The following is a 26,506-nucleotide window of genomic DNA, read 5'->3' as shown; positions in this document are numbered from 1 at the left end:
TTGGACAGGTGGATTAATGCAGAAAGCAAGAACCACGCTTTTCCCTATTTTGGGTAGATAATTATTGCCGTGTAAGGAGGAATAAACGAGCTAAAGCTATTTCCTGGAAATTCAACATCTTCCCCCTCCAAAAAAAGTGAAGTATAATGTGTGTGGGTGCCGCATATGTAATTGCTTAGGTGTATGCTGAAGTGGGACCAGTCCAAAAAGTGCCAACATATGCTCAGCAGCAAAGGAGTAAAATAGAGATACATACATTTTAATTGAAACTAATTTTCCCCCTGCACTGATTGAGACAGCTATTCACTTCGTCATCTTTCCCTTTCCTATAGATACGTACCCCCACCCTGGCGGGAAGCAGGACGTATAAAGACCCAACTTGAAGGCTGGTTAAATTCTACCATAAATAAATGTAATAATACTGTGATGCCCAACACATTTTTCATATTGAAAGATCTCTTAAAAACAACAAAGTATGCCTGTGGAATCCAAGAGAATTTACACAATAATCAAATATCTCTGAAGAAACATGTAAGTCTGAAGATCTGAAAAGTGCATGTAAACCTTAATAAAAAAAAAGTGCTAAAAAAATCCCAAACTGTTCTACAAAGAAGAGAGAATAAATCACAGTACAAACAACAAGATCTTTATTTAAATCGACACTTCCTGTTTCCTGCAGCACTTGCAAACACATCTCGGCTTCTTTAGAAATAATAAAAAAAAAGTATATTTACAAGCAGTATTTAATACTGAAATCAGCCTACAGCAGGGTATAAATGTCCAGTCACGGTGATATACGGATTTCAATCATTCACTTGCTTGAGGGACATTTTCCAGTTTATCCTCATGAGAATCATCTTTTCTGGCAATCCCATAGAGATGGAGAACCTCAGAATACTGGAGATATTCTTGAAGGCAGGCAGGAATGGGGAGCTGAGAAATGTATCTGCCAGATCGCAGACGTTCAGTGCTCAGAACGGAGCGTATTTTAAGCCGACAGAGGTGCATCAGCGATGGAATGGATGCTGCATAGGTGAACAAGATAAACAAAATGTTTTATGATGTCTGCGTTGGAGGATGGAAATATTCCATTACACATTTCATGCAGCTAAGTGTCAGGGTTAAGCTTTGTCATTGTATTTTACAGCGGTCACCTGTTCTCAACCCTATTTTACTAATGCAGTGAAGATGTACTGTAACAAACAAACCTAAAGCGGATAGATGGAGAAGTTGCCCATAGCAACCAATAAGCTTTGAGCTATAATTTTATAGAATGTCCTTCATAAATGATACCTTGAAGCTAATTGGCTGCAGATATATTGACATATATAAAGCTGTGTATATGGGCGACACGCTCACCACCTGTAAACCGGCAGTAGGGACTGACGTCACAGCTGGGCGGGAAAATGTAAATGCCCCGCCCAGCTTGATGTCATGACCAACATATCAAGTGGCCGATCTGTAAGTGTATATGCTTACCAGAATTGTCTGCTCTGTTGGCGGGTGCACCGAAAAAGTTAGCTAGGTGGGTACCCAGCTTGACAGACACATTTAGGGGTATATTCAATTGAAGTCGAAAACTGCCGTCTGTCGAAAAGACGGCAGTTTTCGACTTTTTATGGTCGAATCCTGATTCGACTTATTAAATATTTTCCTAAATTTTTCGACAAGTCGATGTATTTGACTTGTCAAAAAGCACGTGGATCGGCGGAATAGCTGCCAATCCTCGTGTTTATGTCGAAACACCAAAATGATGTCGGACTGAGATGCGGACCCAGAGGCGAGGGGGGCGCAGGGAGACGGGGGGACAGCCGGCGGGCATACAGGGAGATCAGCGCTACAGTAGCGCTGCAGCTGGATGTCACTCAGCCGCCCGACCTCACGGCAGCTTCCACCCGGCTCCAGCACGCTGCTGGAGCCAGGTGGAAGCTGCCGTGAGGTCGGGCGGCTGAGTGACATCCTGCTGCAGCGCTACTGTAGCGTTTATCTTCCCTGTATGCCCGCCGGCTGTCCCCCCCGCGGCTCGCCCCCCTTCTCCTCCTCCCATCTAAATTCGACTTGAAAAAGTCGAATTAAGATGGGATTGAATAGGGGTTGTCGGATCCATTCCGATAAATACATGTCGGAATGGAACCGACTTTAAATGAATATACCCCTTAGACTCTTGCGACACCGTGTGGGCTCCATATTTTATCACATATTTTAAGGGTTAGATAATTTCCAGACGTGCACACACGAAGCAATACATAAAGCAAGTACTCACCTATTTGTGTGGGGAATTGGATAACCTACAGTATCTACAGTACCGACCAGAAGCACACAACAAACAGAGGGGCAGATTTATTAAGCTCGGTGAAGTGATAAAGTGGAAGGTGATAAAGGACCAGCCAATCAGAGCCTAACTGCCATGTCACAGGCTGGGTTTGAAAAATGACACTTAGGAGCTGACTGGCTGGTCCTTTATCACCTTCCACTTTATCACTTTACCAGGCTTAATAAATCTGCCCCAGAAACTAATTTTACTTTCTAAAGATTATGAAGTGAAATTAATCATGCAGTAAGCAGTATACTAATCCAGTATTCTATAGATTTCATTTATATTGAACTGCATATGTAGTAGTTTATTTTAATGCACAATACTGCATACATATACTAAAGGAAATGATTTATAATTTGCTAATTAATAGAAAGTTACAATTATTAACCTAATTTTAAAGGAGTTTTTCAACCTTGCATTCAAAGGATTTTATAAGTTCTGCTTCTATTTAATCCACTGCCTTATCTTCTGCTACTTCTGTGGTTTTCACATAATACATTATAACACTGCGAGGCAATAACCTTCCTAATACCAAGATCTGTCCATTCCCTGCTCCGTAACGGTCATCCACTCCATTCTGCCCGCACCAGTCTACGTTTCTCTACTCACAGCGTCCTTCCGGCTTTACTTTCCAGTACGCGTCTCTCTACACCAGGCCTGGCCAACCTGTGGCTCTCCAGCTGTTGTAAAACTACAAATCCCATCATGCTTTGCCACAGTTTTGCTATTAGGGAATGCTAAAACTGTGGCAGGGCATGCTGGAATGTGTAGTTTCACAACATCTGGAGAGCCACAGGTTGGCCAAGCCTGCTCTACACCAACCCCTCTGCCACTCTTCTCTCACCTCACTACACTCTGCTACCAGTTTAGGACCCTGTAGATGCAATGGGCCAAGAAGCTAATTAAAGTCCTCTAGCCGCTGCATTACTTGTTAGGGTGGGGTGGTAAAGATAATCGCATAGTATCACCAGCCTAGATTGTCTAAAGCTGTGCTATCAGTTAGTACAATTATTTAGGGTATCCGGGTGGAAGATAGACAATAAATAGATAGTCAATAAGTCATCACCAGATGGTCGACAGGGTCAAAAGAATAGACAAACATGGGGGGAGGGGGGGGGGATTCCAGGTGCCTAGATACCCCCCTTCCTATAGCCTGACCAGCGGCCACTACATTCAGAATGGAGCTGTTGCACATGCCCAGTAGCAGCAGATCTTCCTACCAAGTCTGCTGTGTGTGTGTCTGTGGATCTGAGTGCTCAATCATTGCACCAGAGACAGAAGGGGACATTTACTAAGCAGTGATAAGAGCAGAGAAGTGAGCCAGTGGAGAAGTTGCCCATGGCAACCAATCAGCACTGAAATAACATCTATAATTTGCATACTATAAAATGATACCGAGCTGCTGATTGGTTGATGGGGCAACTTCTCCAATGGCTCACTTCTCTGCTCTTATCACTGCTTAGTAAATGTCCCCCAGAATCTGGTAAGTGGCTTACCATGATCATTGGGCCTGCATATGTCTGATGTACTGTATTACATAAACTGCACTTTGTTTAGGGCAGACTATAGAGTACCTTGTTACATACTAACTATGCATCCTTCATGGGCTGAAGATAATCGCTCTAACATCAAACATTTGGAAACCCCCCCTCCAGAACTAATCCTGCATACCATAGTAGAGGGCATTCTTTGTGTCCCAAGGAGTGGAAGCCCAAATGTGCTCTAAAAGATGGTGGCAATCTAGTGGCGGGCCAAATACTGGCCACTCAGTTGTGCCAAAGCAGATGGGTTATCCATGGGGTGTCAAAAAGAACCTTAGCAAAATAATAATAATAATAATTTTATTTATATAGCGCTCTTTCTCCAAACTGTGCGGGGAAGTGAGTTCCATAGAGTCGGAGCCGCATGACTAAAAACTCGACCACCAGATGAATTTCGGAGATTCTAGGTACTGCTAAAAGTCCTTCATCTACAGATCGCAGTAATCGAGTGGGGCAGTATGGGGTCAGAAGCTGTTTCAGGTACCTTGGGCCCTGGTCATGTAATGCTTTGAAACTCAGTAGGCCAATCTTGAAGATGATTCGCCATCTTACAGGCAGCCAGTGAAAGGAGTAGAGTATGGGTATTATGTGGCTAGAACGGGGCTGGTTGGTTAACAGCCGGCAGCTGTGTTTTGCACCAGCTGTAAGCGTTGCAATTCTTTTGCTGGGAGACCAAGGTAGAGGGCATTACAGTAGTCTAATCGAGATGATACAAATGCATGTATGACTTTTGGCATATCATCTGAGGGAATTAAGTGCTTTATTCTGGCTATGTTCCTCAGGTGAAAGAATGAGGATTTGATTGTGGCTGATATCTGATGTTTTAGTGTCAAGCCACCATCCAAGGACAACGCCAAGATTCCGCACACGATCACAGGTCTGTAATTCTGAATCCCCGAGTGTAAATCCAGCTGGTTGGCTATGCTGCAGTCTTGACCTTTGATGTGTTACAGAGATTGGAGTAGCACACAAGCGCTTCTAATCCTAAAAACAGAGAATTTCTTTACAAGATACACTTTAAATATCCGATGTTCTCTGCTCTCCGTGCAGTTTGCACCTCCAAACTGACCTCCTTTCGAATGATGGTACACACATAAAGGTATCTTTTCACAAAATTTTCCACTGATCCTCCTTTTCTATAGCCCCTCTTAGTAAGATGCTCACCTCATATATGGGCCCTATATGTTCTGAAAGGTTTCTTTAAGATCTTCATATATCACACCATATCCACCACAATCTGAAGGCACCCTCTCCCTTATTATGATGCTCACCTTTGGGTATATCCCTATGTTCCTTGAAAGGTTTCTTTTGCGGTCAGCATTCGCTGGACGGATAATGGGGAGGAACCACTTCTTTCCAGTCTCGAGCACTCAGTTTTTATAATACCATACGTCCACAATGGTAAAAAAGTGAAGTTTTAATAAAAAAAATTCTCATACAATAAAAACATACATATACCCTCACAAGGCCGTCTGGGTTTGTCCCTCTCTGCTCCCTTTGGAACCGATGGTGATAATTTCACCCCAAAAATTTTTTTTGGCACTTACTGCCAGGGTTCTTGATTGGAGAGTTCAGATGATGGAAGGTAAACCTTTAGACCTGGGTAAAAATAGATAGAAGCCAACGCGTTTCGGAAAAATCCTTCCTCAGGGCATGTTTGAGACCTACCCAGTCGGCCTTTTAAACCCAACTGAGTTTCCCTCCCACTTTTGAGACCAATCAGACACCCCTGATATGGGCATCTATTATATACACGATTCTGGTATTTAAAATGGCTACTATTGTATTCTTGAGTACCTATACATAATTTCTTACATATTAAACATCCGATTAACATAAGCAAAACAAGAGAAAAATAAATTTTCCCATTAATTGGTATTCTGCAAATCCCGTTCTGGAACATCCTTAATATAAGTCTCTATTCATTCTATAAGGGATAGTTCTTTATAATCCGGATTCTATATCCACATATTCTTGTCGTGCTGTGTCGGGTCGTCACTTCCGGTTCCGGCTCCACGGGAAACACGTACATCTCCATGATGTTGCGCGTCTTAGAGTGTTCCTTCACTGACGATGACGTGTTTCCTGTGCGTTGTCATGGAAACCGCTTTGCCAAATTGTCCTTCCCCGCATCAGTAGCCATGGAAACCGTTGTCTCTCGTCAGTTCCTTTCTGCACTGACGTATTTCCGGCTGGATGGAACGCAAAACAGGAAGTCCCCTGGGACGCATAACCCGTTCTCCACAGCACAGAGATGAATGTTCATATATTCTCATCGCCAAAAACAAAGACAACATAAATAGAGATTTGTTAGTAGTTAATCAAACATCTACATTCCATATATTCATAAGGCAGCTGATACTTAAATCTCCCATATGTACCGTTACATTCACATATTTTTTACTCATCCTTTTAGCACAAGCAGACTTCAATCAGAGGAACCATTTCATTTCAAATTCTACATTTAGTCCATTTGGGACCAAGGTTTTTAGCTCGTAGATGGTCCTCATCTCACTTTTTGCCAATCGTTTTTCCCCATCATTGGTTCTCCATTTAGGGGTAATCAATTTAATTCCACTAAAATTCTTTAGATGATTAATATTGCAGGCATGGGCATTTTTAAAGTGCAATGATACATTGTGGGTTTCTAACCCTTTTTTAATATTACGGGCATGCTCAGCCATCCTTATTTTAAGCGCACGGGTAGTTCTGCCCACGTACTGCAACCCACAAACACATTCTAGGAGATATACAACGTTCTTAGAGTTGCATGTTATGAAGTCTTTAATATCGTAGGACTTTTGGGTTTTTACAGACTTATATTGTGTGATTTTGCTTTCTTTACTTTTACACATTTTACACATAGAACACATGCCACATCTAAAAAAGCCCTTTGATCTGTTCCTAGTGAGCATTTTTGGGGCCATAACCACACTGCTTACTATACTTTCCTTCAGATTTTTAGCTCTTCTGTAAGTGAATTTAGGTACCCTTGAAACAACATCTTTAAGACAGGGGTCTTTTCCTAGAATGGACCAATGTTTTCTTATTATTTGTTCAACCTGTCTATATTGACTATTATATGCAGTAATAAAAAATACTTCATTTGACCTTTCATTGTTTCTAAAGGGATTTGTAGTTAACATATCTATACGATCATATTCCCCAGTTTTCTTCATGGTAGATATCACATTCTCTTGATCATATCCCTTTATTTCAAATTGTTCCTGCAGGGTTTGTGCCTGCTCCCAATACTTATCAATATCGGTGCAATTTCTCCTTATCCGTTGAAACTGGCTTCTTGGAATGCTTTTCAGCCAGTTTAAATGGTGGTTACTACTGTAATCTATGTATGAATTGCAGTCAGTGGGTTTAGTATGGTTACTAGTTTTAATTACTCCGTTGTCCACATAAATACGGAGATCCAAGAAGTTTACCTCTAAATCACTGATATTAAATGTCAGATTAATACCATACTGGTTGGTGTTTAACCCCATACAAAAGGAATTCAAAGACTGACGGTCCCCCTTCCATATGAACAGGATGTCGTCGATATAACGACTCCATGACACCAGACTGGCACCAAACTCATGACCCTTCCATACCTGTTGTTCCTCCCAATACGCCATGAAAAGGTTAGCATAGCTTGGCGCCAGTCTGGTGCCCATGGCTGTCCCTGTTAACTGTAGATAAAACGAGTTCTCAAACCAAAAGAAATTGTTACGCAGAATAAGGGATGTGCCTTCTATGAAGAAGGCAAAAGTTGGTAGACACATGTTCCTTCTCATTAATGGAGTTAATTATCCGGGAGAAGAAAAAGGAGTTGCAGGAGGTGGAAGGAGAAATAGATACTTATAGATCACTGGCAGAACCATATATAGGGACCAGGGAGTATAAAGAAATGGAGGATGCAGCCGCCATAAGAATTCTAAGAAGTGAGAGGGAAGTAAGAGTAAAAAAGCAGAAAAAGTATTGTAGGGATAAGAAAGATCAAAAAGAAGGAATGATAGGGCCCCCAAAACAGGTAAAACAAGTGGCAGTTAATACTAATCAAGGAGGTCTACCAAGGAGGACCCCCTGGAGAAATCGGGGTGGTCGGAGGGGAGTACCCCAATATCAAACACAGAGAGGAGAGGAAGAAATACAATCCAAATATGTAGACCAGGAGGATGTCTATTATCAAAGGAAACGCAGAAATATATCAAATTTGGGGAATAGGAAAGATGAAGAGAATAGAGAAAGGACAGAAAGTAATAGTAGTTACTTTGGTAGGGAAGGAGGAAGGAATTACCATGATAGAAAAGAATTGGGAATCGGTAATACTATGAGATATAAAGGAGGTTACAATAATCATAGGATAACAAACAGGAATGGAAGGGATTTTGAAGAACTCCCAAAATTGTCCAATCCAGGTCCTTCAAGCTCCTCCTCTTTTTTAGAGAGAGGTGTGTACAGACCACCGAGAAGAAGATAGGCTCAAAAATACGAGGAAAGAGAGGGGGGACAAAAAAACATCTAAACAAAAGAAGAAGGAAGGGAAAAAAGAATGATAACACTCTAAACAGCCAGATTACAGTTAATACAAAAGAACTAAATGATTCCAAGAAAGATGACTTAGGAGTAACAAAAATTTACAACCTAAGTCAATATGAATTAACTGTACACGAAAAATCAGTTCTTGAGAAAGGCTTAAAATTTTCCCCTAGTAACAGATGCGACAAATTTGAGGTCCTGGTAGACATAGAAAAATTTGTGAGAAAGCTCACGTTAAAAAGATTCTTCAGTGATATGCCCGATGGAAACATTGTGACGGGTACGAATACCAAATCTAAGTTTAAGAGAAAATCAGTATTCTATCCCAAACATAAGAAGGGAAGCTTTATCGAATCATTCGAGAAAGCTGTAAAGGCGGACTTAGAAAGTGTTACCTTTAAACCAAATAGGAAAACCAATCTAACGAAGGAAGAAAAGAAAGCCATCACTAACCTGAGAAATAATAAAGAGATCGTAATCAAACCCGCCGATAAGGGGGGGAGCATTGTGATCATGAGCTTGGTGGAATATAACAAGGAGGTCATGAGGCAACTCATGGACACCTCCACATATCAGAAATTAAGGGGAAATCCCAGTGACAATGTAGATAAAAAATTGGAGGTTTTCTTAGGATTATACCTTACACTGGGCACAATCACAGAGGAAGAATCTAAGTACATGACCATTGAAAATCCATCCATACCTGTCCTGTATGTCCTGCCTAAAATCCATAAAAACAAAGAAGCACCACCCGGCCGCCCCATTGTAGCAGGAATTAATTCCAATCTATCTAATCTCTCATGTTATATCGACCATATTCTGCAGCCTATGGTTACTACTACACGTTCCTATTTGAAAGACACAATAGCCACCATAAACCAACTTATGAAGGTGAACTGGGAACCAGGTTTTTTGTTTGTTACGGCGGACGTTACGTCCCTGTACACGGTAATCCAACATCAACTAGGTTTAGAGGCCTTAGAATATTTCTTGAATAAAGAGGAGATGTCCACGGTTAGGAAGAACTTTATCATAGAAGGCACATCCCTTATTCTGCGTAACAATTTCTTTTGGTTTGAGAACTCGTTTTATCTACAGTTAACAGGGACAGCCATGGGCACCAGACTGGCGCCAAGCTATGCTAACCTTTTCATGGCGTATTGGGAGGAACAACAGGTATGGAAGGGTCATGAGTTTGGTGCCAGTCTGGTGTCATGGAGTCGTTATATCGACGACATCCTGTTCATATGGAAGGGGGACCGTCAGTCTTTGAATTCCTTTTGTATGGGGTTAAACACCAACCAGTATGGTATTAATCTGACATTTAATATCAGTGATTTAGAGGTAAACTTCTTGGATCTCCGTATTTATGTGGACAACGGAGTAATTAAAACTAGTAACCATACTAAACCCACTGACTGCAATTCATACATAGATTACAGTAGTAACCACCATTTAAACTGGCTGAAAAGCATTCCAAGAAGCCAGTTTCAACGGATAAGGAGAAATTGCTCCGATATTGATAAGTATTGGGAGCAGGCACAAACCCTGCAGGAACAATTTGAAATAAAGGGATATGATCAAGAGAATGTGATATCTACCATGAAGAAAACTGGGGAATATGATCGTATAGATATGTTAACTACAAATCCCTTTAGAAACAATGAAAGGTCAAATGAAGTATTTTTTATTACTGCATATAATAGTCAATATAGACAGGTTGAACAAATAATAAGAAAACATTGGTCCATTCTAGGAAAAGACCCCTGTCTTAAAGATATTGTTTCAAGGGTACCTAAATTCACTTACAGAAGAGCTAAAAATCTGAAGGAAAGTATAGTAAGCAGTGTGGTTATGGCCCCAAAAATGCTCACTAGGAACAGATCAAAGGGCTTTTTTAGATGTGGCATGTGTTCTATGTGTAAAATGTGTAAAAGTAAAGAAAGCAAAATCACACAATATAAGTCTGTAAAAACCCAAAAGTCCTACGATATTAAAGACTTCATAACATGCAACTCTAAGAACGTTGTATATCTCCTAGAATGTGTTTGTGGGTTGCAGTACGTGGGCAGAACTACCCGTGCGCTTAAAATAAGGATGGCTGAGCATGCCCGTAATATTAAAAAAGGGTTAGAAACCCACAATGTATCATTGCACTTTAAAAATGCCCATGCCTGCAATATTAATCATCTAAAGAATTTTAGTGGAATTAAATTGATTACCCCTAACTGGAGAACCAATGATGGGGAAAAACGATTGGCAAAAAGTGAGATGAGGACCATCTACGGGCTAAAAACCTTGGTCCCAAATGGACTAAATGTAGAATTTGAAATGAAATGGTTCCTCTGATTGAAGTCTGCTTGTGCTAAAAGGATGAGTAAAAAATATGTGAATGTAACGGTACATATGGGAGATTTAAGTATCAGCTGCCTTATGAATATATGGAATGTAGATGTTTGATTAACTACTAACAAATCTCTATTTATGTTGTCTTTGTCTTTGGCGATGAGAATATATGAACATTTATCTCTGTGCTGTGGAGAACGGGTTATGCGTCCCAGGGGACTTCCTGTTTTGCGTTCCATCCAGCCGGAAATACGTCAGTGCAGAAAGGAACTGACGAGAGACAACGGTTTCCATGGCTACTGATGCGGGGAAGGACAATTTGGCGATGCGGTTTCCATGACAACGCACAGGAAACACGTCATCGTCAGTGAAGGAACACTCTAAGACGCGCAACATCATGGAGATGTACGTGTTTCCCGTGGAGCCGGAACCGGAAGTGACGACCCGACACAGCACGACAAGAATATGTGGATATAGAATCCGGATTATAAAGAACTATCCCTTATATAATGAATAGAGACTTATATTAAGGATGTTCCAGAACGGGATTTGCAGAATACCAATTGATGGGAAAATTTATTTTTCTCTTGTTTTGCTTATGTTAATCGGATGTTTAATATGTAAGAAATTATGTATAGGTACTCAAGAATACAATAGTAGCCATTTTAAATACCAGAATCATGTATATAATAGATGCCCATATCAGGGGTGTCTGATTGGTCTCAAAAGTGGGAGGGAAACTCAGTTGGGTTTAAAAGGCCGACTGGGTAGGTCTCAAACATGCCCTGAGGAAGGATTTTTCCGAAACGCGTTGGCTTCTATCTATTTTTACCCAGGTCTAAAGGTTTACCTTCCATCATCTGAACTCTCCAATCAGGAACCCTGGCAGTAAGTGGCAAAAAAATTTTTGGGGGTGAAATTATCACCATCGGTTCCAAAGGGAGCAGAGAGGGACAAACCCAGACGGCCTTGTGAGGGTATATGTATGTTTTTATTGTATGAGAATTTTTTTTATTAAAACTTCACTTTTTTACCATTGTGGACGTATGGTATTATAAAAACTGAGTGCTCGAGACTGGAAAGAAGTGGTTCCTCCCCATTATCCGTCCAGCGAATGCTGACCGCAAAAGAAACCTTTCAAGGAACATAGGGATATACCCAAAGGTGAGCATCATAATAAGGGAGAGGGTGCCTTCAGATTGTGGTGGATATGGTGTGATATATGAAGATCTTAAAGAAACCTTTCAGAACATATAGGGCCCATATATGAGGTGAGCATCTTACTAAGAGGGGCTATAGAAAAGGAGGATCAGTGGAAAATTTTGTGAAAAGATACCTATATGTGTGTACCATCATTCGAAAGGAGGTCAGTTTGGAGGTGCGAACTGCACGGAGAGCAGAGAACATCGGATATTTAAAGTGTATCTTGTAAAGAAATTCTCTGTTTTTAGGATTAGAAGCGCTTGTGTGCTACTCCAATCTCTGTAACATTTATGTATTTTGGAAGTGGTGTTTCCAAGGGGTTTTTGTACAAAGCTGCTATAAGGGCGCGAGTCATTACTCTCTTTTTTCTTTTGACCTTTGATGTTGCGGTCGTATCATAAGGACCTCTGTTTTTTGTTTAGGTTCAGTCGCAGCCAACTGGCGCTCATCCACTCCTGTAGCTCAGCTAGACAGCCATTTAGGGTTGCATTTAGTGCCCGGAGCAAAGGACAAGTACAGCTGTGTATCATCTGCATAGCAGTGGTAGACCATGCCATGGCGCCTGATTATTTCGCCCAATGGAAGCATGTATACTGCAAAAAGCATGGGGGATAGTATAGAATCTTGTGGGACACCACATGGCAATGTCACTGATGGTGATGAGTATACTCCAGATGATACTCTCTGTGACCTGCCTGTGAGAAATGATTTGAACCATCTTAGGACTGTGCCATCCAGACCACAGAAATGTATCAGTCGCTCAATCAGAAGCCCATGGTCCACGGTATCAAATGCTGCCGAGAGATCCAAAAGGATTAATATTGAACAGTCACCTCTGTCTCTTGCCATCAGAAGATCATTTAACACACACACCAGGGCTGTTTCAGTGCTATGTCTTCTCCTGAATCCTGATTGGAATAGATCATAAATATCATGGGTTGTCAGGCGGGTTTCCAGTTGATTTGCAACCACTTTCTCAATAACCTTTCCTAGGAAAGGAAGGTTTGATACCGGTCTGTAGTTGGTCATGCAGTCGGGATCTAAATTAGGTTTTTTAAGAAGCGGTCTGACAATTGCTTCCTTTAGGGGACCAGGAAAAATGCCTGTCTGCAAAGAGCATTGAACAATTTTTGCAAAGACAGGACCAATTATATCCATACAACTTATTAGAAGCTTGGTTGAGGCTGGGTCCAGATCACAGGTGGTGGGACGCAAAATCCGAGCAATTTCAGCAGTGTCCTTTACATCCACTGGGACAAAGCTGGTCCATGAAGGCAGGTAGCTTATATTGAAAATACACTCTGATGAAACCGCCCCTTTGAGAGGCGGAGAAACGCGTCAGGTGACTGAATTTCGACTGTGGAACGCAGGTGGAACGCAACCGGAAGCCAGAAGCTCCGAACCCGGAAGCCGCTGACCGCGGCCAAACACAGCGTCTCCTGCAGCTCAGGGCTTGCTGCCCCTACCGCTCCTCTCGGCAAATAAGTGGCACAGGAAGGTGCAGGCCACTACCAACTAAGCAGAAGCCCCCAGCCTTGGGGAACCGCCGCTGAGTGGCCTGTCCGTTAGCCAAACAAGAGTGAGCGAGATCCATTCACGGATATAATACAGACGTGGACAGCAATTGTTTGCAGTATATGGTACATATCACTGGATCCATATATGACCAGTCCGGACTTGGTGAAGTATAACAAGCTTTATAAAGCAATGAACTGCCTCTACTAATTCGTTATTGAGCTCAAAACTGTGTTATAAGTACTAACGATCACTAACAGCCGGCATATGCATATTAACCACACTAACCACCAGTTTATCTTCAGGATTGCCAGCAAGTTCTGAGCGCTTGGACATTAGTCTTTTAAATGTTTTACTAATTTGATGATTGTTTTTATACTGTGATATATATAGGATCTAGGTTATATAGAAATTACCCGGGAGTAATATAAATAAAATCTGTATTTACAAAACCAGCAGCTGTTGCAAATATATCTTTTTGGAGCGCCCACATTATTGTGTATTTTTGGTTGTATTCTAGCTTTGGTGGATAGCCAGATCCCCAATTGTGGGCAGCTAGAAAAGTGGAGCAACATTATAAAGTAGAAAATATTAATTGTTCTATTTAATCACATATTTTTATAAATAGCGCCCACGTTTTTTTCTGTAGGTAGCTTATATTGGCAGGCTTTGTAGTTTGGCACTCCTTTGATGGCACTGTGGAGATTCCAGCCCGGATGGTGGATATTTTATCTGCAAAGAAGTTTGCAAACTCGTTGCATCTTGCCTGGGAGAGGGTTTCATCAGTCTGCAGGCATGCTGGCTTGCAAAGCATCTCCAGTGTGCGGAAAAGTTGAGCAGGCCTATTGTTTGCTGCCGTGATCTCATTTGACAGGAACTGTGATTTCTTACGAGTGATTGTCGATTGATATTCTTCGTTATGTTTTATTAGTTTTATTTTGTCATCCTCTAAGTTAGTCTTCCTCCATCGTCTTTCCAGTCTACGCCCCCTTTTCTTGAGCTCACTAACACTGTTGTCGAACCATGGAGCTTATAGTTGTGGTTTACGAGTTTGTATACGCACAGGGGCGATAATATCAATTGCAGCCATAACATCCGTATTATAATAACGGACTAGGGAACAGGGATCTTCACAGGCACCCAGTATAGCAGAGAGATCCAGATTTGCTGCAAGAGCCTGGGGAGTCATACCCCTCCTTGGACGATACCTGGTCAACTCCACGGGCAGAGATCTTATTTGAGGGGTTGCAACTGAGAACCAAAGGGAGTAGTGGTCTGACCAGATGACTGGGTTTATTTTTAGGTCAGTGACTTCTAATCCAATCTGAAAGACAAGATCGAGAGTGTGACCACTTTTATGTGTGGCAGAAGGAATGACCTGTGTGAAGCCCAGACCATTCATTGTGCACAGGAGGTCTTGGCCAAGGCCTGAAAGCTCATCATCCACCCATGCATTGAAATCCCCGAGGATGAGCCATCTTTGATGTTCCAGAACCAGGCCAGCAACAATGTCTGCAATTTCTTGTAGAAATATCTTTCCATCTCCAGGGGGCCGGTAAATGAGACGTACTCTGAAACCTAATCCTGTCGAACTCCGGCCAGCAATGCACTCGAATGAGCGAGTAATTTCAATAGGGTGTACCCTAAGTTTAAGTTCTTTTTTGAAGCAGATAGCCACCCCGCCACCCCTGCGGTCCAGTCTTGGGTTGTGGATGACAGAGTAGTTTGTTGGTACTGCAGCCTCCAATATAGGTGCTGCATTTTCATCTAGCCAGGTCTCTGTAATAAAGGCTAGATCTGCAGATTCAATAAAGTCAGCAATTGTTGCAGTCTTGTTTCTTATAGATCTGGCATTACAAAGGACAGACCTGATTGGGCATACCAGAGGGCCATCAGTTTTCTTTATGTTAAGTGCAGGAGCTCTGGGTATAGGGGTCACAAAGCGAGAGTTGACAGTTCTGTTCTTCCAAACACAGGGCCGTCTTTTGGGTATCACTTCTATTTGATTGTTCTTTGAATGTGGGGGTGAGCAGGTGGGCAAAGGATTTAGGTGGTTACCGGGGGAAATACATTTCCGGCCTGCTCGCTTCCCACGAATGCGCCTGTGTTTTCTTTTTAAAATGCCAAGGGATTGGAGAATAGAAGCCTGTGATGGTGTGATAGGAACGTGGTGGGCGGAGTGAAAGAATAAAGCTGGAGGAATACTTATACATTTGGTCATCAATGACAGATTACTATAAGTATGAGCTGCATATGATGATGAGAGAGGGAGAGAAAGCAGTGTTTTTTTTTTTCCTTTTTGTGTTGTGTTTTCCCCCAATTCGGTATGTGATCCAAAATTATAATGGGGTTATGAACAAAGTTATTGCTATAACCTATTGGGTATATTTGAAGCAAGTGATAAATAAAATAACTGCTGATTTGGTCAATTATCCTATGATAGGCAGTCTTGTGGAAAAGGTGTTAGAAGCCAATTCCTAGGTGTGAAAAGTCTCACTGTGAGAGGCCTTTGAAGTAGATTTCTTGTGGGGGTAGTGATAACGTGTCCAGGGAAATGGATCATGATTTGAAACAGTGAGCCTTCAGCAAGTCAGAGCCTGAATATACTGATATTAGTTGATTAATGCAATAAGTCAGTTATTTGTTGCTCAGAGAACAGAGGTGGATGATGTCTAAGTGAGGGGCTGGATGGAGCCAAAGATAGGGTGTAGTCCACAGTACCTTATCTGGGATGTCCAATGCAGAGTACAGCAGCTGCTAAACTGAATGACTTCTCAGTGGAGAGATGCAGAGATTTAATCCAGTGTGTATCACAGTGCAGGAATGCAATCCGTTGGTTTTGATGAGATGTCCGCGTATGTGGGTGGCAGGAAGTCTTGTCTGTGTAATGTCAGCATGTGAGGGGTCTATAGCCAAACATAGGTCACATCTGCTAGTACTCCTCAGCCACTTGTGTTTATTTCAATTAATTTTCATTTCCCTTGGATACAACACAAATGTGTGTAGGTCAGCGTTTACTGAATACAGAAAGTAGAGCTAAACTGTCCTGTCTCCAATAGGATAGGAAAACTACTATGAAACAAATCTGGAGAAACACAGTAAAAGTTGCAGAAATACATAAATCAATAATATAATATAAATAAATATACTACTGTTGTCTGATGGTGCAGAGCACTTCATAAGTATATATACATATATATATATATATATATATATCCATGCTGTTTACAATACAAATGTTAATAGGTGCAGTAAGTCCCAAGTTGCCAGTTTAGTAATTGAAACTAGATAAAACCAATATTACAGATTGCTTTACATCTGCTAGCATCAGTGTCGGACTGGGGCATGTAGGGCCCACCGGGGGGATGCAGTGGTAGGGGCCCATGTTAGGGGTGTGGCCAGTCTGCAGAGAGGGTGTGGACTGCCACCTCATTGGTTTGACTAACCATTAGAGAGTGCAAGGTCTGGGCCCCTTCATAAATATATACAGTAAATTCAGCTGCTGCATGCATGATAATGTACCAGATTAATAACAGATTAATAACAGCAATGCACTGTAGAAAATACACCATAGTCCAGTATAAGGTAACATATGTATGATGTATAATTCAAGTGCACAGTCTGGAACCTGACCCTTAGAGCAGGAGGTGGGGCCCTCAGGCAGAGGGGCCCACCGGTGGTGTCCCCTGTACCCCTGTGGGCCAGTCCATTCCTGCCTAGCATTATTGCTCATACTGGCATTGGATATACTTTGCAAATTATCACATATAGTCACGTCTTGATAAAGGGGCCCTTGTCCATAAACGTTGATATAAGCAGCTGTCCCCTGTATTTATCAGCCTCTGGGTGGCACATGTGGATATTATATATATATATATATATATATATATATTTGCAAAGTATATCCAATGTCAGTATGAGCAACAATGCTAGCAGATGTGAGGCAATCTAACATAAGTAATATTGGTTTTATCTAGTTTCATTTATTAAACTGACAACTTGGGACTTACTGCACCTAGTAACATTGGTATTGTAAACAGCACGGATGGCGAATCCTGTATCCTGCTACTTTCAATTATCTTCAGCGTTTGTGGTTGAGAAGGCACCAGAGCCCTGTACTCACCTTTATCCTCGCATGACTCTGCTTCCAGGCTACACAGGCATTCACAGTGCTCCAGCCATCGCCTCCCGAATACATATTTTACATAACGATTATCATTTTTTCTTTCTAGCCTTCAATTTTTTTTTTCTTCCAGAATTATAATCTGAATACATTTTATAAAGTTTGGATGAGACTTTTGCAGGTGCTAGACAGTGTTAAATTCAGCAGTTACAGCGCGCTCTGAAAGCAGCCAGGGGTTTACGGTTGTCAGGCTTGTTAAACAAGCTACAACTCCTCACTAACTTTATGTACTGACAGGAAACATTGGAAATCATTTATAAAGTCTGTCAGAGAGGGACAGTAAAAAAATACAAAAACCAACAATAGTTTCTTTCCAGCCTATTTTTAACCTGAGTAGTTTGGAAACTTTCAAGTTTGTTCATGAGAAGTTTCCATCTTAAAGGGCAACAGCCATTTACACACCAATATTCCCGGGATTGCATCATTAGGAATGCTCCGGCCAGTGCTGTTCTTCCTGGTAGCTGGCTGCTCCGCCCCCTTTGCATGATGTCATGTGCTAGGTGAGCGTGACAAGGCCCAGGATATTGTAAAGCCCTGTTACAGTGCTGTCATAGGGCTAATGCAAGGATCCCTGTAGCTTCAAGCAGGAAGCCAAACAGCCCACTGTTTATCCATCTACAGCTGCAGCGGTCACCATTAGTATCTGAATATGCACCAGTCCCTGACTAGGTTTAAGAGATCCATCTGAACCAGGCTTCCCATCTCTGTACAAAGGACTCAGAATAGCCCACCCTGCCCAGGGGCGTTTCTACAGAGGAGGGGGCCCGTGTGCACCTCCGGGTGGGCTCCCTCCTCTGCATGGTGCTGTAGACCCCGGCACTGTGCCGGAGTCTACTGCGCATGCGCAGGTCTCCGGAAACATGGCGCCTGCCATGATCCGGATGACCAATTTGGCTACCGCGCATGCGCAGTGGCCATTTTGGTTGCGATTTCCGGTGGCACTGCTGGTGGGGGAGGGGCGGGGTGCTGCGGGTGGGGAAGGGGCGGGTGTGCTGTGAGTGGGGTAAGCGGTCAGAGGTGTAGTGGGTGGGGGAGGAGCGTGGTTAACTCGGGTGGGGGAGTGGCAGGTGTGTGGGTGCTGCGGATGGGGGGTGGGGTCCATAGGTGCTGCAGGTGGTGGAGTGGTGGGTGTAAGGGTGCCGCAGTTGGGTAGGGGGTCTAGAGGCGCCACGGGTGGGGAAGGGGCAGGTGCGAGGCTGCCACGGATGGGGGGTCCGGTGGCGATGCGTCGTGGGTGGAGGAGGGGCGGGTGTGGGAGAGGAGCGGGTGCGGGGTGCTGTGGAAGGGGTGGGTGTGTGGATGCCGCGGGTAGGGAAGGGGCAGGTGCGGGGGTACTCGGGGTGCTGCGAGTGGGGTAGGGGCTCGGGAGGCGCAGCGGGTGGGGGAGGAGTGGAGTTCACGCTGGTGGGGGAGTGGTAGGTGTGGGGGTATCGCGAATGGGGGATGGGGTCCACAGGTGCTGCAGGTGGTGCAGTGGCAGGGTGCTGCGGTTTGGATAGGGAGTCTGGAGGCGCCACGGGTAGGGAAGGGGCGGGTGTGGGGTGCCGTGGATGGGGGTCCAGTGACGTTGCGGATGGGGGAGGAGCGGATGCGGGGGGACTCAGGGGGCGGGATGTACTAACCTCTGCCACTGCAGTATCTGGCGTATTGCGTGTGTTCTCCTCGGTAATAGGATCGCCGCCCGCTGGGTGGGAGGAATGGGCCTAGTTCGGTTGTTGGATGGGCTTGTGGGGTGCGGTGGGTGTTGCACGTGAGGGGGAGGGGTTTGTTGTTTGGAGGAGTTGTGGGTGTGCGTGGGTTGTGTTTGTTGTAGTGGTGTGATGGTTAGGGGTTCATAAGGTGTTGGGGTTGAGTGTAGAATGTGCAGGGATGGGGAAGGGAGTGTGTGTGTGGGTGGGGAGGTAGGGGGTAGAGTGTTTGTGTGTGTGAAGGAGAAGAGGGTGTGTGACTGCAGCAGATGCGGGTAGTAGTGACTCCCTGCCTCCTGCATTGACCTAATGGTTTGGCTGCTGCGGGAGGGAGCTCTGGCTCCGCAGCACTGTGGCTGGAGCGGTGTCCCGTCCTTGCTCCGGGCGGGTGCACTTGGTCTGGCCTCCACAGTGTGTGCCTGGCACCGGGGGTGTGAATGGGGCTGGCGGCGTGCGTGTTCCCGGAGTTGCAGGCTGGCTGTCAGGCGGGCGGCATAGTGGTGTGGCTGGAGCGGAGCATGGAGCGAGGTGGAAGTAGGAGGAAGCTGTATATGTGCTGCGCTGGGGATTGGTGAGTGTGGTGCTCCGTGTTCCGTCCCGCTGTACCTGCTTGTCCCCGGCTTTCACCCTGCGCGACCCCCCCACTGGCTGGATGCGGTAAGGGGTGAGTTGGGGGGTATATAAGGGAGGGGTCCTCAGTGTGGGGTGTGGGTGTAAGGGGGCCAGGAAGTTGTGTAGCCGGGAGAGGTGCGGCAGGCGTCCAGCGGTGCTTGGAAGTCCCCTCCGCATAGCCTGTGTTACCCTCCCTGGTGCTGTTGCTGGCTGGAGCTGTGTGTGGTGTTACTGGTGGCCATGGCCACCCTCCTATACCGGACTTAGTGTCAGGGGGCATCTTTTACTTGCCTCTGGCACTGGCACAGGGCATGTCTCTCCCTGCAGATGCTGTTGACTCCGCCCAGCCGTGACTCCGCACAGTGTTAGACACCCAGGCACAGAGTCACAGATCTGGGCTATTATATAGGAGATATATAGTATATCTATATATACTGTATATATAGCTATATACAGGTTGAGTATCCCTTATCCAAAATTCAAAACAAATATATATATATATATATATATATATCTATATATATCTATATATATATATGTAATTATCTCACTGTGGGACCCAAAAGTGTGGGATTTTGAATAAGGGATACTCAACCTGTGTGTGTGTGTGTGTGTGTGTGTGTGTGTGTGTGTGTGTGTGTATATATATATATAAAACACACACATTTATAGAACACTGCAAGAAAATGGATTTAGACCCAAATCCTCTTTATACCACATTCCAGCACTTAAATTGAGAGCTTGTTGTTATTCAGTTACATTATCCTTTATTAAATAACACTTTTCAATATACTGCCATACCCAGGATTCAAACCTATAACCTGTTGAGTTCTAATCAAACACCCTACTCATTGAGCTGTTTGATACTGCAAAAAAACCATGAGAACTATATGAAGCTACTTGTACTTTGTAAAAAAAATTAATCAGCATTGCAATTGAGCAGATCTATGTACTGTGCAGCCAGTCAGTACATACTGTAGATCTGCTCAGCCCCAATGCTGATCTTTTTTTTTATAAGGTAAGCTTCAAATAATTAGAGTTCTCTAGTTTAGAATTTTCTAGCTTTCTATGCAAGGGCAGATAGCTCAATTAATAGATTGTCTGACTGCAATGCCACAGGCAACGGGCTTGACTCCTGGGTACGTCAGCATCTTGAAATGTAATAAAGGACAGTGTGCCTGAATAACAAAGAAATCTCAAGTTGAGTTCAGGAATGTTGTATCAATATTAGCGACAGAAGGTGTCAGGGTATGAGACAGGAGCGGTCTGGAGATGCTGGTCTTCAAAAAGGGGGGGAAGCTGCAAGTGAAAGTAATCAAAACAGATAATATACAAGTTCTGCCAACAACACCCCCTGGCCTGCAGCGATAAGTGCGGTGTCCCCTCCGCATACTTCTAGTTACGGCCTTGTATCATAAGGCCCTATATATGGAAGGCTGATGGTTCAGTTTATGAATTACAGAAGTATGCAGTCCCTGAGCGGACGCAATGGGCCGCAGTGTACATGTGCTGCGATATCACTGTGACCCCAGTTTGGGGGAGTGCAGAGGCCAGTGACTGTGTCTCCCGACGTGGATTTTCTGGCCTTGGCAACGGAGATGTTGTGGTCATTCTGAGTAACCTCAGGGATACTCATATGGCCAGATGATGCAACCAATGATCATGATGGTGACCCGAAGCTACTGTACATCTCAGACAGTGAGTGTTTTGTCTCCACCTCTGAAACAGGTCCCACAACCCTAAGCCCAGGTCATCTTGAGTAACCATAGCAGCACACCTTTATTCAGCTATGTAGGGAAATACTGCTTTTATTTGGAGAAAATGAAAGTTCCTATTTTTGCAGTTCACACATCTAATTCCGTCCTGTGCTGTTCTAGCTCTCAGTAAATGCCCTGAAGAGCTGTTTCCCCCTCTAATCACTGTAAACTGAGGTATAGATAATTTATCTGACAGTTGTTTGCTTACCGAAATGTTTCTTCGGAATCCAGGTGAATTGTTCTGAGTGGGTGGACAAGATCATCTCCACATCTGCAGAGAGCCTCTTCCAATTACTGAACTCCAGAGTCAAATTAAGGATGTCATCATTTACAGAACGGATCCTGCACAACGCAAATGAAAACAAGCTCTAATGACACACTCTGTGGATACATAAACTGGCACAACGCGGCATCTTTCAAGTGCTTGGGAAAGTATGTTCTATTTCTGTTTAGCAGTAGCGCATGTTTAATCTTAAATGGACCATAAAGGATGTGTACATCATATTTACCCTTATAGCGTCTTGCAAAACTATTGAAGAGTTTTACTTTTATTGTAACTCATATACAGCAGCATAATCATATTTAACAGGACAGAGCTACAGTAGTTGCCCATGCCCCATCCAGGATCGGGTCACTAGGTCAACAAGACTTAGGTCGACAATGTCTAAGTCGACCAATATTGGTTGACATTAGGTAGGTCGACATGACCAAAGGTCGTCATGAGTTTTTAAAAAAAATATATTTTTTCATACTTTACGATCCACGTGGACTACAATTGGGAACAGTAACCTGTGCCGAGCGCAGCGGTAGCGGACCTCGAGCCATGCGAGGGGACATGGTGCACTAATTGGGGTTCCCGGTCACTTTTTTTTCATGTCAACCTAGAGTCCTTGTCGACCTAGAAACCATGTCGACCTACTTACTGTCGACTAATAGTGGTTGACCTTGACACTGTCGACGCAAGTCTAATCTATCTAACATACCACACCCGCCCCATCCCTAGGTTTCCAACCTTAATAAACACGGTACTTTAATTTCAATGGGCCCATAATTGATTCCCTTTGTTTCCTTTATACCATCCACAAAATTATTTGTTGTTGTATCTAATTTCCTCTGATAACTGGATGTTCTATTTCCTCTGTTTTTCCTGTATGATATTTCTGTGCTAATTGTACCGCCTCATAAAGTCTTTAAAAAACAGAACTAGTTGTTTGGCAGCTTGATTTAAAGATGCAACATAATAGACGCGTCCCCTCCCACTAGGTTTTACTAACATGCCCCTCCCCCTAGTTCAATTGCCAAGTCTAGTTCAGGCAGCCATTTTTCCCAGGACTTGTTCATGCCTCTTACAGTTCTGCCGACCAATCACGAGATGCGATCTCTTTCGCTTACCCGCTAATGGTCACACAGCCCATCCGCTGGTCATCCAGCTATAGGAGAGGCACATTAGTAAAATCTTTTATGTAGGTGGTAGCCCAGCTTTATGTATGCTGCTTGGTCATCAGTACCTCAGACCACATATTCATATTTAGTGACCATTTACCACAAAGCCAAGTTAAGTCTTTTCAGGTACATTCATTTTTTGTCAGAAACTTTGTAAACCAGGCAGATCCCAAGCTGCGTGTTTCCCTGGTATAGTAGAAACCACTCCCTGCTGCAACAGCCTGGTGCTGGTAGCGAAATGCATGGGGATATCTACACAGTAGCGTCTAGTTTACCTTCATGGAGAGGACCTTTCCCATAACCCCGTGGGTCCATGTCACAATCTATTTGGAATAGTAAAGTGTGGCGAGCGAAGTGGAGCGGAGCGAGACACCGAGCCCGAAGCGTGGCGAGCGAAGCGTGCCCGCGAGGGTCCAATGCTGCATAGAAAAAAAAATACCCCAAACGAACGGAGAACGAAGAAAACATTTAGGTGCTGTAAGGGTGGAAGTTCTGTCCTGCCCTCTCGTTTTGTCACTTCCAGGTCCTGAGCACGAAGGTAACATAGACACAACCATATCTACACATTCTGTCCCCATGATTTCCTGTCTGGGGTTGGAGTTCCTTTATAAGTACTATGCCTGTTTCTACAGTGAATTCAAGGCGCATGTGGATGACCTTTAAAAGTAGCACAAATCTTACACTGGAAGGGGCAGATCCTACTGTACTTGGGCAATGCTTATCTGCCCATGATCTCCCCCATTCCGCCTATGTATAGTTAAGCATAGGAAAGAAGACATACTGTAGCTCAGTCATTTGGCATAATTTAGATACAAGGTGTTATCACAGATTTATATTACTTTTACATCTATTTAACATTTTTGTAACATGCAAATTGTAATTGAACTACGTGAGTGTCCCTATTTAGGTTTCCTGTCCACCATCTAACAAGTATAGAGTATTCTCCAGCTCCCCTAACAGAGGATACTACTGAAAGGATTTACCCAATTCCAGGCATTGCCTATTGTGCCCAGTGAAATCCATGTAGTGCACCTAAAATGTCTGCCTCACCTGGATCCTTCATGGGTATAATGATGATAAAAAATGACCGCCGCGCCTTTATATTACTATTTATCTTCATGGTCTACGTCTTTCATGCAACGTTAAACCTCTTTATTATGTTTATTGTTTCCCTATTTTTTTTAAATGACAACCTCTCTATCGAGTTCATACTATCTGTTAAGATCATTGAGTTCTATTGGAGAAAGAGAGATATTTGAATAAAATGATTATCATTATTATTATTATTACTAACGCTGTTTTTGTTATACTGTATGCCTGTAAGTGCATTATATGTCATATTATAATAAAAGGGATGTAGTTGGCATCCTGACGGACAGGATCCCGGCGGTCAGAAGACTAGCGCCGGAATCCCGATCGTAAGTATGCCAGGTTGGGTTAGGGCTAGGCTGCGGGTGGAGGGTTAGGCACTAGGGGAAGGGTTAGGCTGCAGGGGGGAGGAGTATCGAGGGTTAGGTTGCCGGGGAAGGGTTAAAGTTATACACTAGGGGGAGGGATAGGCTTCAGGGGCGATGGAAAGTTTTAGGCTGCAGAGGGAGGGGGAGGGTTAGGCTGCGGAGGGAGGGAAGGTTATGCTCCGGGGAAGGGGGGGTTAGGCTGCTGGGGAAAGGTTAGAGTTATACACTACGGGGAGACTGCAGGGGGGAGGGTTAGGCTGCGGAGGGAAGGGTTAGGTTGCAGAGGGAGGGTTAGGCTCCAGGGGGGAGGGAGGGTAAGGCTGCGGGAGAAGGGTTAGAGTTATACACTAGGGGGAGGGTTAGGCTGCGGAGGGAAGGGGAGAGTTAGGCTGCAGAGGGAGGGTTAGACTCCAGGGGGGAGGGGAGGGAGGGTAAGGCTGCGGGAGAAGGGTTAGTGTTATACACTAGGGGGGAGGGTTAGGCTGCGGAGGGAGGGGAAGGGAGGGTTAGGCTGCTGGAGAAGGGTTAGGGTTATACACTAGGGGGAAGGATAGGCTACAGGAGGGAGGGTTAGGCTGCGGAGGGAAAGGAAGGGAGGGATAGGCTGCGGGAGAAGGGTTAGGGTTATACACTAGGGGGAGGGATAGGCTACAGAGATGGGGGAGGGAAGGGAGGGTTAGAGTTAGGCTGCTGGGAAAGGGTTAGTGTTATACACTAGGGTGAAGGATAGGCTGCAGGAGGGAGGGTTAGGCTGCGGAGGGAGGGGAAGGGAGGGTTAGGGTTATACACTAGGGGGAGGGATAGGCTACAGAGATGGGGGAGGGAAGGGAGGGTTAGAGTTAGGCTACTGGGAAAGGGTTAGGGGTATGGTACGGGTTAGTTTAGTTCCTCACATCTGTCAGTATTATGGCAGTCGGGAAGCTGGTGTCATTGGGATGCTGGTGTCCCGCACCCAACCCATAATAAAGTTGCCTTCAGCATTGATCTGTGAGGGGTGTCACAGCATTGTACAGATACAGTGTATTAAAATGTAATATCTTGTATTCCCTGACACAAGTATCCTCCCTGACGCTTTAACAGTTAGGTAAACATACAAAGCCCAACCCCATGTTGGCTGGGACTCGTATGAATGTGACAAACCCTATAGTACATAATACATTTACACAACAATTCCTGTACAGAAGCAAATATCACTGAACCGTGCCACCTACTTTATATAATCAGGCAGATTTTCATTCTATGAAATTGCGTATTTTCTATCTCTTCTCTGAAGTGAGCCCAGGGAGGAGGGGGCTGTGAGCGCACCATGATTCCGCAGAGGGGGCCTGCTCAGTGTAGCTCTCCTTATGAACTAGAAAGTGATATTGCAGACTCTGGGGAAATTTTGCTCCAGATGATGCCGAGGCTGTTAATTCTTTATGCTTTCTGATGCTTGTTCATCTATATATAACCACAGCTCCCATCTCCCACCAGCAACTCCAGGCCTATCCGTAAGTTTATTGGTCTGGTCTGTTTGCATTGAATACGTCTATAGATCACTGAGCTCTAATTACTTCCAGTAGTTGGCCAATAAAATAATATTAATCTGTTGTTTATCGAGAAACCGCTGAAAGAACTGCGGCGGCTCATACAAGTACAATGGAGAAGGGGAAACCGGCAAATGAAAATAAAATTCTAATTAAATCCCTAGGGAAGCTACACTGTAAAGCAACTTGGAACGTGTTTACTTACTTAGATCAGCAAACATTTTATTTTGGCATGCTGCATGGTGTACTTTCTATTTGCTAAGTATATAATGCATATAATCTTGGCCATTTAGAGTGTTCTTGAAGCTTGCCTCTTACTGATGCCCTGTTATTATGTAAAATCTTATAACTATCCATGATTGTGTATATTCCAGGATTTGTTCAC

At 43.9% G+C, this 26,506-nt stretch overlaps 1 protein-coding gene across 1 annotated transcript in view; it reads right to left on the bottom strand.

Moving 5' to 3' along the window:
- Positions 1–624: 624 nt before the first annotated feature.
- Positions 625–26,506, bottom strand: part of ASB3 (ankyrin repeat and SOCS box containing 3) — a 404,212-nt gene continuing 378,330 nt past the window's right edge. Inside the window, exons 9-10 of the mRNA XM_063918655.1 lie at positions 21,904–22,037; positions 625–1,025 (exon numbers count right to left, since the gene is read on the bottom strand). Of these exons, the coding sequence (XP_063774725.1) occupies positions 808–1,025; positions 21,904–22,037 (352 nt within the window). The 3' untranslated portion in view covers positions 625–807. The remainder of the gene's footprint in view (positions 1,026–21,903; positions 22,038–26,506) is intronic.

Source organism: Pseudophryne corroboree, chromosome 4 (genome assembly GCF_028390025.1).
Source record: "Pseudophryne corroboree isolate aPseCor3 chromosome 4, aPseCor3.hap2, whole genome shotgun sequence".
NCBI lineage: Eukaryota > Metazoa > Chordata > Amphibia > Anura > Myobatrachidae > Pseudophryne > Pseudophryne corroboree.
This window is presented reverse-complemented; position numbering and strand designations above follow the sequence as displayed.